Source organism: Malus sylvestris, chromosome 2 (genome assembly GCF_916048215.2).
Source record: "Malus sylvestris chromosome 2, drMalSylv7.2, whole genome shotgun sequence".
In the NCBI taxonomy this organism is placed as follows: Eukaryota; Viridiplantae; Streptophyta; class Magnoliopsida; order Rosales; family Rosaceae; genus Malus; species Malus sylvestris.
The window spans coordinates 3,982,506-3,994,331 of NC_062261.1; the positions used below are offsets into that span (position 1 = coordinate 3,982,506).

Sequence of the window (11,826 nt, forward strand, 5' to 3'; positions counted from 1 at the left end):
CTCATTCGGCAACTCTCTTCGCCTGAAGACTTGGGGGACTCCCACCATATGCTACTGCACCTTGATACTCGGCAGTCTCACAACCACTCAGTGACTTGGATTTTTCAAGTCTCCAACCGAGAAGTTTTCCTCACTCGGGAAATTAAGGGAACACTACCTCAAACTACATGCTTCACTCACAAAGCTTCAACAATACAGGTTTCAACAAAAGCAAAAATTCAAAGAACTTTATGAAGAAGGCTTTGGTGTATTTAACACAATATGTTGAAATGAAGCAAAGCTTATTTATTAATATTTTCGATAAGCCACAAATATGTACATATACATGAGTCAAAATAAACAAACAAAAGGGAGCCTTCACAAAGGTTGCTTAGGGGAAGTCTCAGCAGTCGGTAGAGCCCCAGAAAGAGAAAGCACCGGAGGGTGGTTATCCGGAGCCTCAGTACTTGACAAAACCCCAGAAGGAGGAGGCATTGGAGGTTCATCATTTGAAGCTTCATTACCAGGTACAGCCCCAGAGGACGAAGGCAATAAATGCCTTTGGAACAAACCCACAAACCGCTGATGATCAAGTAAAACCTTACCATCAGATTCCTTCATCTGGTCAAGCTTCCTCTTCATGTTTGTAGCATAGTCATGGGCGAGCCGGTGCAACTGCTTATTCTCATGCTTGAGCCCTCTAATCTCCTGTTTGAGACTCATCACTTCAGCAGCCAATGATTCAACTTGGCGGGTTCTAGCAAATAGGCGTTGGGCCATATTAGACACAGAACCTGCACACTGAACACTAAGAGCCAAAGAGTCCTTAACAGCCAACTCATCAGACCGTTTGGAAAGTAGTCTGTTATCTTTGGGAGTGAGAAGGTTCCTGGCCACCACTGCAGCGGTCATATCATTCTTCATCACAGAATCCCCAACGGTAAGAGGACCAGTAGGGGATATGAAGGATGGGCGCCATATGTTGTCTGGAGAAGGCGTGGCTGTCTCTTCTCCAAGGTTCAAGTCAAAACGACGGTCGGAGGGTCCAGACATTTTCAAATGTGTTGAAGAGGGAAGAGGTCAGACAAATCAAGATCTTAGAAGTGCAAGAAATGAGCTTCTACTGGTAGAGATTCAAGTGTGCTGTGGAACTTAATGTCAGCCTCTATAAAAATCTGCACTCGACGGAGCTTCAGAAATCGAAGAGGCGTTTGCTTTCTCAAAAGCTGGACTGCTCAGAGACCACGAGGGCCGATCTCAGAAATCGAAGAGGCGTTTGCTTTCTCAAAAGCTGGGCTGCTCAGAGACCACGAGGGCCGATCTCAGAAATCGAAGAAGCACCTGCTTTTTCAGCCTCGTCAGCACCTGTCACATGCACAATCAGCTTTGCGGAAATTACGGGCACTCTGTCGAAGATTTCTGGTGAAGTAGAAAACACGTGAATCTTACTGATCAATCACCGCTCTCCATATGCACCATCAACTCCTCGGGTACCACATATAACTTTGTCAAAGATCTCTGACAAAGTTTAGGCACGAGAATTTCGAAGTTCCAGCTACCCTACCATTACCCATAAGGGTAAAGGAACAGCACCACTGCTTGACAACTGGAAAGTCCCTATGTGTGTCGACCTCCGTGTTTTGCGGCAAGACAGGTTGGCAAGAACGTCCAACCTTTACTCACATTCGAGAAAAGACTCCCAACATAATTACTTTCTCAAAAACCGGAGTAGCACCGCTTTCCGAATCTCGAGAGTCAGATCCTCGACGGGATTGCTTGTTCGAAAACCGAAGAGGCACAACTCTCAGAACTTCGAGAGCCAGATTTCCTTAGATAAAGCTTGTCTGTAATCTTCACACGTAATATCAGCTTTCCAGATACCACATACCACTTTTTCAAAGTGCTCTGACAAAATTAAAACACGTGAAGCTGGCAGCTCCCACTACATTGATGTGACCAAGAAGGGTAAAGGAATAGCATTACTATTTGTTATTGGGAAATCCCTATATACATTGACCTCCCTCCTCAACGGACAGGCAAACCTGCAAAAATGCTCAACCCTTTCTCGCATTCGAAAAGGCACCCTCAACATAACCTCTCGAAATACTCAGCTTTATTTCCCCCCGATAATACCTCAGCAAATAAGCCACACCAAGAACAAGAGTATCTCATATCATCAGGGTCGAAAGCAAGAGTATCCCATATCATGCTTTCTCCCTGTCTTTGTCTTTGTCCTTGTCCACACCTGCAGGACAAGGAGAAAGAGAGCAGTCAGTCGGAACCTGAAATCAAACCTCCAATTTGGAACTGACTGCCTGGAGCCTTTGCCTGGTTGCTTACTTAGCATTGCTCTCGAGTACTCATCCTCAACTGCTGTCAAGGTCACGAATTCCACCGGCAAATACCTCATGACAGTTGATCAGATATTGGCTCTTTACACTGAAGCTGCCAAGCGTGGATGAGTCACTATGAAGGAATGTTCTGAAGGACCATTTAAATGCAAAGGTTGCACACCACTTCTGCCATGCAAAAGATTGAAGCAGAAGGTTCAACGGTGAGCTGAAACAGATCACTACAGCACGACACCTTTCCATACCACATTCATTATTCCGTCAACAGCAAAAGTATCCCATATCATCAAGGTCGAACGTACTCTAGATTTGATGGACTTGTTTTGACCCTCAAATTTTTGAGTCGGCCTTATACTCTGAAGGGCACCAGAAAACCCTCCAGCACAGTTCAAGAATAAGCCTGTGGAAAGTTACTTCTTCAAAAGCAAAAGTATCTCATATCATCTCTTATCCATTTGCTTCTCCTTATCCTGGCAGTTGAATGAGAGACAAGGAGAATGAGAACAATCAACCGGAAGCCGAAGTCAAACCTCTGATCCTGGGTTGCTTACTTGGAAGTTTGACTGCTTACCTTGTCTGTCACCTCTTTCGGCAGATCTCCTAGCTCGGCGACTTGGGGGACTCCTACTATAGGGTTTGTATCACACTTGACTAAGCCCGAAACTACAACTAAGCTTCAAGTGAAATTGATACATTACCTTGTGCGTCAACATCAGCTAAATACACCATTCCCGGATGGAGGAAAGGTACTTCCAGAGAAGGGCAGATGAAGATCAGACCACACTTCGGTACTTAGAAGTTTCGTGATTACTCAAGGGATTGGATCTTGCAAGTCCCCAACCGAGGAGTTTCCCTCACTCGGGAACTTAGGGGAGCACTGTTCGTACCATACTTGACCAATCCCGAAACTACCGAGCACCGGCCAACGCTATACTGTCAAGGACCCAGAAGAGTTCTCCTCCGACCAGGAGGCCAATCACTACTCGATACGTGTCAAGATTAGAAGCCAATCAGAGCGCAGCACGTGTCAACATCAAGAACCAATCATAACATGACACATGTCAATGTGACAAAGCTACAAGTTTTTCTATAAATAAGGGTCATTCCCCCACAATATTGCCTAATGCCATTTTGTGTTAAATCATTCACAAGAACTCACTAAATTGAGAGCTTGATCCTTTGTACTTGTGTAAGCCCTTCACTACTAATAAGAACTCCTCTACTCCGTGGACGTAGCCAATCTGGGTGAACCACGTACATCCTGTGTTTGCTTCTCTGTCTCTATTCATTTACGTACTTATCCTCACTAGTGATCGAAGCAACCAAGCGAAGGTCACAAAACCTGACACTTTCTGTTGTACCAAAGTCTTCGCTGATTTTGTGCATCAACAAAACTGTTTGCTAATTACTATATATCTTTCTGGTAATATTTAAACGTGTGGAATGTATGTATATGTTGGATATCTCCAACTTGTTATTTTTTGTCTTTTGGAAGAAAAGGTAGTGAAACAAGCTACCAGATTTGAGATTTCAGAACTTGAGACTGTCATGTGATGGGAAAAATAGATAGAAATAATGTATATACTCGTGTGATATGTTAGTTTTCCTTCACACCCCTTAAAAAAATTTAGGTTTCATGCATTGCACAATGCACATATTTGAAATGCTTACACACATGTGTTTCCACTATACATTTTCTAGTTAGTGTGGTTTTTCATCGATGTGGGTGTGTGAGTGGAGAAACTAGCATATTACATCTCAATGCGGCACCTCTCATGAAAAAAGTGAACCTACCCACAAGTCGGTTCAACTTAGACCCACTTATGTGTGAGAGGTCTCGCAGACATACGTCAATTATGCTAGAACTTGTCATGTTAGTGGTACAACCTAATAAATCCCACATCGTTGCTGTCATGGCCACATTTCCCAGTCCATCAGCTGAAAAACGAAGCTCTGTCCATCGCTCCATAACCAAAAGGTGCAGTACTCCAGTTGGTTACCCAACAAAACCAGGCCATATGAGTGGTGCCTGCTCCCCTCTAGTTACAGACATGCAATTTGCCACCCTTTTTTTTTTTGTTTGCATTTAGCAACAGTCATGTACTCCTCACGTGACTAACATGTCTTCTTCACTACTGTCACATGGACCAACTATTTTTTTTTTTTTTTTTTTTGTGAAATTATTCTATCATATAATTGTTAGTGTGAGCTCATGGGGCTCCAATAATGGATGGCCGTCTGTCCCATTTTCCATTTGATATTCAAGGCCATGACAAAACTGTCAACATATTTCAGTTCTTGTAGTGTTTTATAAATTATATTATCGATCATCACAAGCACTTTCGGGTTACTTGGAAGGGTTCATCAACCCATGCGGATTAGGTTGTTAATCACTCTACTTTACTCTTAATATTATGTTAAACGACCAACATGCACTTATCTTGATGCAATTAGTTTAGGCGCTCACCAAACATTACTGTTTTTTAAACATATCTCGTATTTGTGAGCGGTAGGTCTCGGGTTCGAGACTTGGAAGCAGCCTCTCCATAAATGGAGGTAAGGCTAGCCGACATTCACCTCTCCCAGATCCTGCGTAAAGCGGGAGCCTTGTGCACTGGGTACGACCTTTATCTCGTATTTGTGAGTAGTAAAGTTAGAGAAAAATGGTGTGCAGAAATCACTTCTCATGATGCTTATGTAAATTAATTAAACTATATATTATATATAAACATATTCTTTGCCTCTAACTTGGATGTGTTCCTAGTAGTCATCACATGTCATAAAGTGTGGTATGTTGCAATACTTCCTCCATTGGTCACTATAAGCTTTTCCTTTTCTTCCCTCCATTCACCTCTCAGTCACATGACATTTCAGGCACATCCTCACCAGCTTTTATTGCATATTAGGTTTCTTTCTTTAGCAGAATTGTCACATGTGAGAGAGAGAGAGAGAGAGAGAGAGAGAGAGAGAGAGAGAGAGAGAGAGAGGGAGAGAGAGAGAGAGAGCTCACTTGCAGCTTCATCTCAAATAAACTTTCTCACTCAATGGTTGTACTTTGGAGAATTTAGGAGTCTGTGATCACATGACAAAATCTAGTTGGGGTTTTGTTTTTTTGGTATAAGAATTGGTTTACAGTTTATAAAGCACTGCTTTTTTTCTGGGTTTTTGGATCCCCTACTTAATATTTTTGACCAGCTGAGTTATACAATTTATAAATTATTGGGTCTTGTTCCCTTTCCTCCTTCATAGGCTTCGTTGGGTTCTGCTCAGCTTTAATTTGTCCACCCCAATGAATATTTGACCCATAGCCTCTCTCTCTCCCCCCCCCCACACTATTATAATGTTCACACTGGTCTGCGTTGGATTACAACACTGATTGGTTGGTTAACTGGGAAGGACAGATCGGGTGTAGAGATTACTTGTGTTGGGAAATTCTGTTGGGCTTTAGATTTGTGTCTCTGTTTGTTTGGCTAAGAAGTTTGCGCTGGTTGTTGCAATGGGGAAGCTAAGTTTGGGCGGGGTGCTGGACAGGTTTTGTCTTTCTTCTGCTGGCTCAGGTTCTTGTTTCTGCATGAACTGGTCGGAACACCTAGACGAGTTCGAAAGAAGTCCGTTGGTAACCGGCGAAAAGGATCAGTTTCTAAAACTGAAGGATGTCGTTGCCGGAAAACAGACGTTGGCCTTTCAGTTGAAGCCCAAGGTATTATTCTCTCGTTTCATTTCTCTCGCTGTTGGCCTCGTTTGGTGGCTAAGATTAGAATGATTTGGATAACTCAGTAGATTCAATGTTTGTTCGAAGAAGATTGATTGATTTTCTGTTGGCGAAAAAAAATTATGCAGATGGTTATGCTAAGGGTTTCCATGCACTGTTATGGCTGTGCCAAAAAAGTTGAGAAGCATATCTCAAAGATGGAAGGTATAAATTATCTTGTTTGATACATGCATACATACATACATACTTATTATCTTGTAACCAAATGCTGCTGATATATTTACAGGCGTAACTTCTTACAAAGTAGACTTGGAGAGCAAGATGGTGGTTGTGATTGGAGACGTTCTTCCTCTCGAAGTGCTAGAGAGCATCTCCAAGGTTAAAAGTGCTGAGATTTGGAACTCCTCATGATGAAATGAGGAACAAAATATAGGCACTATGATATAGTACACTTTTAAGTTCGGTCTATGTACCCTATAAATGCAATTGCAACCTCTTGTCGAATCATCGATCGTTTGGCATCTTAATTGTAAGATCGCACTGTATATATTATCATTGCCAGATTAACTTGGGTTTGAGAGTGTTATCTGATGTCGGAAATGTAAGTCTTGTAATAGTTATTTAGAGGGTGGTGTTTGAGAGACCATATATTTAAATTATATTTTGTAAACTACATGATGTGATAAAGAATCTAGCCATCAACCACCACATCATATGATATATAAAATATGGGCTAAAAATATGATCTTCCTAACATTTTCCGTTATTCAAAAGACGGTGTTCTCTTTATCTATTGAAAAAGAGTGATACTAAGTAGACCAACTTTTTAAATGATCAATCCTAAGCCAAATCCTGTTTTATGAACTGAGAATAAAAAAGAATAGGTGCGGAGACTCAGTGGAAGTTGTTCTAACAAATAGAGTTGGCTGCAAAAAAGAATAGGTGCAGAGACTCAATGGAAGCTGTTCTAACAAATGGAGTTGGCTGCATTGTGTTAGTAAAGGAATCATTCCATCGAAACTTTGCAAATGATTGATGTGACACCAATAAGAAATAAGCATGCTAATCAATAGTTAAGCAATAATTTAATTATTAACAACAACGTCAAATAATTTACAAAATATAGTTTAAATAAATGGTTTCTCTAGCATTACCTATTGAAAAATTGGTAGGGAAACCACATATAATAGAGTGGAACCTACTTGTATTGTGGACCCTATCTCTATTGGAGAGAGAGTTTAAATGCCATCTACAAAATGTAATCTCTCTAGAATCACCCTTATCTATTGTACGTGAATACCAAATATATGTGCTCTCATAGATCATTCGATCTCACACTAGTAATTTAAAAGATTTTGGGCATCTCTACCTATTGTCAAACGGTTTTGGGCATCTCTGCCTACCCAATTTAAGCTTTTAAATCTCTATCTATGTCCATCTCTTTTAACTACATTCTTTGATATCATATATATATATATCAAAGATCGCATTCTTCTGAGACCAAAATCACTACAACAAAAATAGCCACTGCACACAATAAATTATCTGTGCCCTTTGAGGCCAAAAAGCACCAACAATTGTGCCCATAGACCAATAGCAACAATGCAGCTACTAACATATTGTCTGTGCCCTCTATGGGCGTCACCATTTGTCAAAGGGCACAATAAGGTATGCTGTGCTGAAAAGTGTAAGCACAAATAAAGGTCCTTTTGTGCCCAATTCTGACAAAGTTGTCAAATGACTGCTACCACCCATGTTAGCACATTTATTGTTATTGTGCCCAATATGTCAACTATTTTAAAAAAAAAAATTTAAAAACCGAAATCACCTACAAATTGAGATTTGAGGCTAAACAAAAAATTATTTTTTCATAAAATTAAAACAGCCCACAACCACAAACATCTATAATATTACAATTTACAAAGATATTCACAACCATTATATATAAAAACAACTATAATTTTACATATTCTATCCCCAACTAAAATAAAACTAAAATTATAAAGGTTTTAATGAATATCGGTTCTCTCAAGAATAAGAACATCAAATATTAAGGTTTTAAGGGAACCTGCACAGTTCTTTTCTCATCTTCTAGTTCCAAAATTTTCTTTCCAAAATGCTGCTTGAGTGCCACAATGTCGGACCCTTCAAAATTTACACAGAGCAACAAGAAATGAGTATGTAGTGGCTTCCAAATTTTCAAATTATGATTCTTTATCTTTTATCTCATGAGTTGTTGTATATCCTTCATCCCACAGATTAATTGGTGTAATTCTGCTATGTAGACATGCACTTGTTTGTGATTCAAACATAAAGACTTTTGCCTGACACTTTAGTAACATTCTTATATGGATGGCAAGCAATCCTCACACAAATTAGGACATAAAAATATAATCCAAAGTCCCTATAATATAATTCTCACTCTTTCAAATGTAAAGAACTAAAGAAAGAAAGATGCAGAATATCTCAAAATATGCCATTTCCTACAACATATAACAAACCTGAATTTAAAGAACTTAGGAGATTAGTAGTTGGTCTGGAGTTTAATTGATAGAACACAGAAGTGTAATGGAAAAAAATTATACACCTTGCGATGGGCATCAAAATTAACCATAAGATATAATCAAACTTTACCTTAATCTGAAAGCGCAAAGCTTTATATAATACCCAGGCCTGCAAAGGAAAGTAATCTCAAACCACGTAAGCACACATCAAGAAAAACCCAAACTTAGAAAGCTACAAAAAGGTCTACACATGGACATGCACATGGGAATAAGAAAAAGAGATTTGGTACAACGTTGTAAAAAACAGTCTTAACATTACTGGGTAAAAGTTAGCATACCATCCAATGATGGGCACGGTGCCAACATGAAAAAGAACTGGCTTCCATTTGTATTCGGACCAGCATTCTCCATCGATAAGATGCCAGCTCCAATATACTTCAACTCTTGTTTTATCTCGTCCTCAAACTTTCCCCTGAAACCCATTATACAAAACAAGTTCTTCACTATGGTTCTCAAATCTAATTAAAATCGGGGGTAAAAAAAAAAAGCAAATTTCAATACATTATGGGAAATTCAAGGGAATTTTTTTTCACCCATAAATGGATTCGCCACCCTTTCCTGCCCCAGTGGGATCACCACCTTGCCCTATGAAATCCTACCCCAATTCCAATTTAACCGTCAGTAATATATGTGTATATATATATATCTAATATTTATATACACTACAAAAGCAGAAAATATGAAACCTGGATAAGTAATATCCTCTGCGAGCGAGCCCGATGAAGTTCCTGCAAGTTCTCGCCGAATGTTTGTAATAAAGCTACTATTTTTAACGATTTGAAAACACAAATAATGTCAAAGATACAAACTTTATGGATTGAATTGTCCGTTTGGTTACTGAGAAAATGAAAGAAAATTGAAGGGAAAGTTTGGGAAAAGGGAGAATTTACCTCGATGGTGAAGATGCCAATGGTGGTTTCTAGGGTGGCCTCCGGCGACCCTCCTTTTTTGCTTGCCCACATCTTTCTGACTCGAAGATTCTCCTTCATCAAATCCGGATCAATGTAGCTTGAAGAAGACAATAGTAGGAAAGAAAATCAAATAGATCTATATATTTTTTGAAAATCAAATCAAATAAGAGAGAATTAGAGAGAGACCGAATCTAGGATTTGGGAAAGTAGAAAATAAAGATGGACCTAATCTGGGAGTTATGCTTTGGATTGGTTCATCAAAAACCACCAGATCGGGAAAAGGAAGAGAGACGGACCGAATCTGGGAAGGTAGAGAGAGAAAGGGAGTCGGAGAGAGAGACAGAGGTGAGAGAAAGAGAGTCTGAGGGAGGCAGAGCAGAAGATGAAAGTAGGGAGAAGGATAGATGAGAGAGAGGCAGTGGCGGATCCACAGTGGGGTCGTCGGGGTCGCACGACCCCTTGGAAACCATGGAAACAACCTTAAAGCTCCCATATGCGACCTCTTGGAGCTGGGGTCGTCGGGGTCGGACTCGCACGCCAACTGTTCGACAAAAAGCCTGAACGAAGACTCGGCAGGAAGAGGAAGATATCACTTCGGTATCTTTCTATTTGGCATTGTGGTAATCTAACCTCTTTGCCACGTGATATGAGTTATCTTGCTACATTACACACTCTATTGATATGGAATTGTGAGCAGCTTGATTTGGAGAACGGAAACTATCAACTAATTCCATTGAGGCTCCGAAGATTTTCTATTGCGGCAGCACCAAGGATGGTGGCATTGCCCGAATGGTTGCAGGGAGCTGCTAACACCCTACGAGTCTTGTGTATTTGGGATTGTGAAAACTTGGATGCATTACCTGAGTGGTTGACAAGTTTCACATCCCTTAGAATACTTCACCTTAGTGAGTGTCCAAAATTGGTTTCTCTACCAGAAGGGATGCATCCACTCGAAGTTAAAATAGAGCATTGTCCTCAATTGAAGAGGGGAATCTAGTGCGAAATCGACGAAGATTGGCAAAAGATTTCTCATGTTCAAGGGGGCTGGGTCTGCTGTCTTTTCCCATCTATCTCCAAGTTTCTTTTTTGGCAGCACATATACTTGTCTTGGGACTGCCTTGTTTTGATTGTATCATGCTTTCATTCATTTTATGTACTTTCGACTGCTTGTATCTCTTAACCTTTGGGTTTGTTGTATTTATCAAAAATAATAAAATAATAAAAACCCAAAAAAAAAAAAAAACACCCTTTTGGGTGTGTAAATACCAATGTGTAATTTATTTTTTCTTTAATTTACATTTTTCAATTATGAATCTATATCGGTCAAAACTCAAAAACTCTCATGCTCTAGCTAATGCTGCACAATCGAATTCTGAAGAATCAAATCATGGCTGTTTCTATTTGTAGTATATACCACCCAAAATTATAGTTTGCATTAACACGTTAATCAGCAGTTAATCTACTATTGAGTGTTCAGCACTGAAACTACTAGTTCTTACTATAATACCATATACACTCCACTTTTATATTGAGAGAGATAGCTTGCTCGTTTATATTGAGAGAGATATTTTTGCTTGTATTGAAAATGAAGCTATAATGCTTTGTTTTCAAAATATGAAACCTCGTCGTGGACAATTATAGTTTGTAATATTGTTTCCATTATGAATTATGAATGAAAGTACTATGATTTCATTTTCAATATGTTTTTCCATCCTAAATTTTTATTTGAACTTTTACACTGCGACCCCTTGGGGTAAGATTCCTGGATCCGCCACTGGAGAGAGGGAAAGAGAGATCATTTTTACCTCTTGCATCGAGGTCCAATTCCAGCAGCCTTGGTCGGGAATTGGCAGGAAAGCCCACGATCACCGTTGCTTAGATCTGAAATTGAGGAAATTCGGCTAAGAATTTGGAGAAACAAACTTGGGAGTTGGAAAGAGGACGACAACAGGATACTAGAGGTATAATTAGACGGTCGTTGGTGACGAATGAACAGAGGCTTTGTTGCGTGAAAGAGGAGGGAGAGAGGATGGGGGAGAGAGGAAGATTGCTGAGGAGGTCCGGAGGACAAGGAGTCGAGTTTAAGAGAGGGGGGGAGAGAGAGGAAAGGCGTAAATGTAAAGGAATTGAGAATGGGAAAAAGTAAAACCAATGGACACGAAAGCCTACTTTTAATTTAAATATATTACATTGGAGAGCACGAAAACTTTTATTGTGCTTCGTAAATTAATAAACAAATCTCATTTCTGACATTTAAGGGTAACACATGCAAGTAGGCACAAATACACTTCATTTTTGGCACACACCGG

At 39.9% G+C, this 11,826-nt stretch overlaps 2 protein-coding genes across 8 annotated transcripts; one reads left to right on the forward strand and one right to left on the reverse strand.

Annotated features, from left to right (window-relative positions):
* Positions 1-5,644: 5,644 nt before the first annotated feature.
* Positions 5,645-6,715, forward strand: LOC126595361 (protein SODIUM POTASSIUM ROOT DEFECTIVE 2-like). Its single transcript, XM_050261684.1, has 3 exons — positions 5,645-6,030; positions 6,171-6,246; positions 6,329-6,715. The coding sequence occupies exons 1-3, from the start codon at positions 5,827-5,829 to the stop codon at positions 6,451-6,453; spliced, it is 405 nt and encodes a 134-aa protein (XP_050117641.1). The 5' UTR covers positions 5,645-5,826; the 3' UTR covers positions 6,454-6,715.
* Positions 6,716-7,891: 1,176 nt separating this feature from the next.
* On the reverse strand, positions 7,892-11,627 carry LOC126595367 (peptidyl-prolyl cis-trans isomerase CYP18-2-like). Of its 7 annotated transcripts, XR_007613527.1 has the most exons (6): positions 11,323-11,333; positions 9,497-9,614; positions 9,293-9,369; positions 9,108-9,201; positions 8,885-9,018; positions 8,361-8,715 (listed from the first exon to the last, which is right to left on the reverse strand). XR_007613527.1 is itself a non-coding variant. In XM_050261688.1 (5 exons), the coding sequence occupies exons 2-5, from the start codon at positions 9,593-9,595 to the stop codon at positions 8,093-8,095; spliced, it is 402 nt and encodes a 133-aa protein (XP_050117645.1). In that variant the 5' UTR covers positions 9,596-9,614; positions 11,323-11,627; the 3' UTR covers positions 7,892-8,092. The 7 variants fall into 7 exon arrangements, 2 of the variants coding, with proteins under 2 accessions (XP_050117645.1, XP_050117648.1); XM_050261688.1 differs by lacking the exons at positions 8,361-8,715; positions 9,108-9,201 and adding an exon at positions 7,892-8,187 and having other exon boundaries at positions 9,293-9,366; positions 11,323-11,627; XR_007613528.1 differs by lacking the exon at positions 11,323-11,333 and having other exon boundaries at positions 9,140-9,201; positions 9,497-10,567.
* Positions 11,628-11,826: the final 199 nt, after the last annotated feature.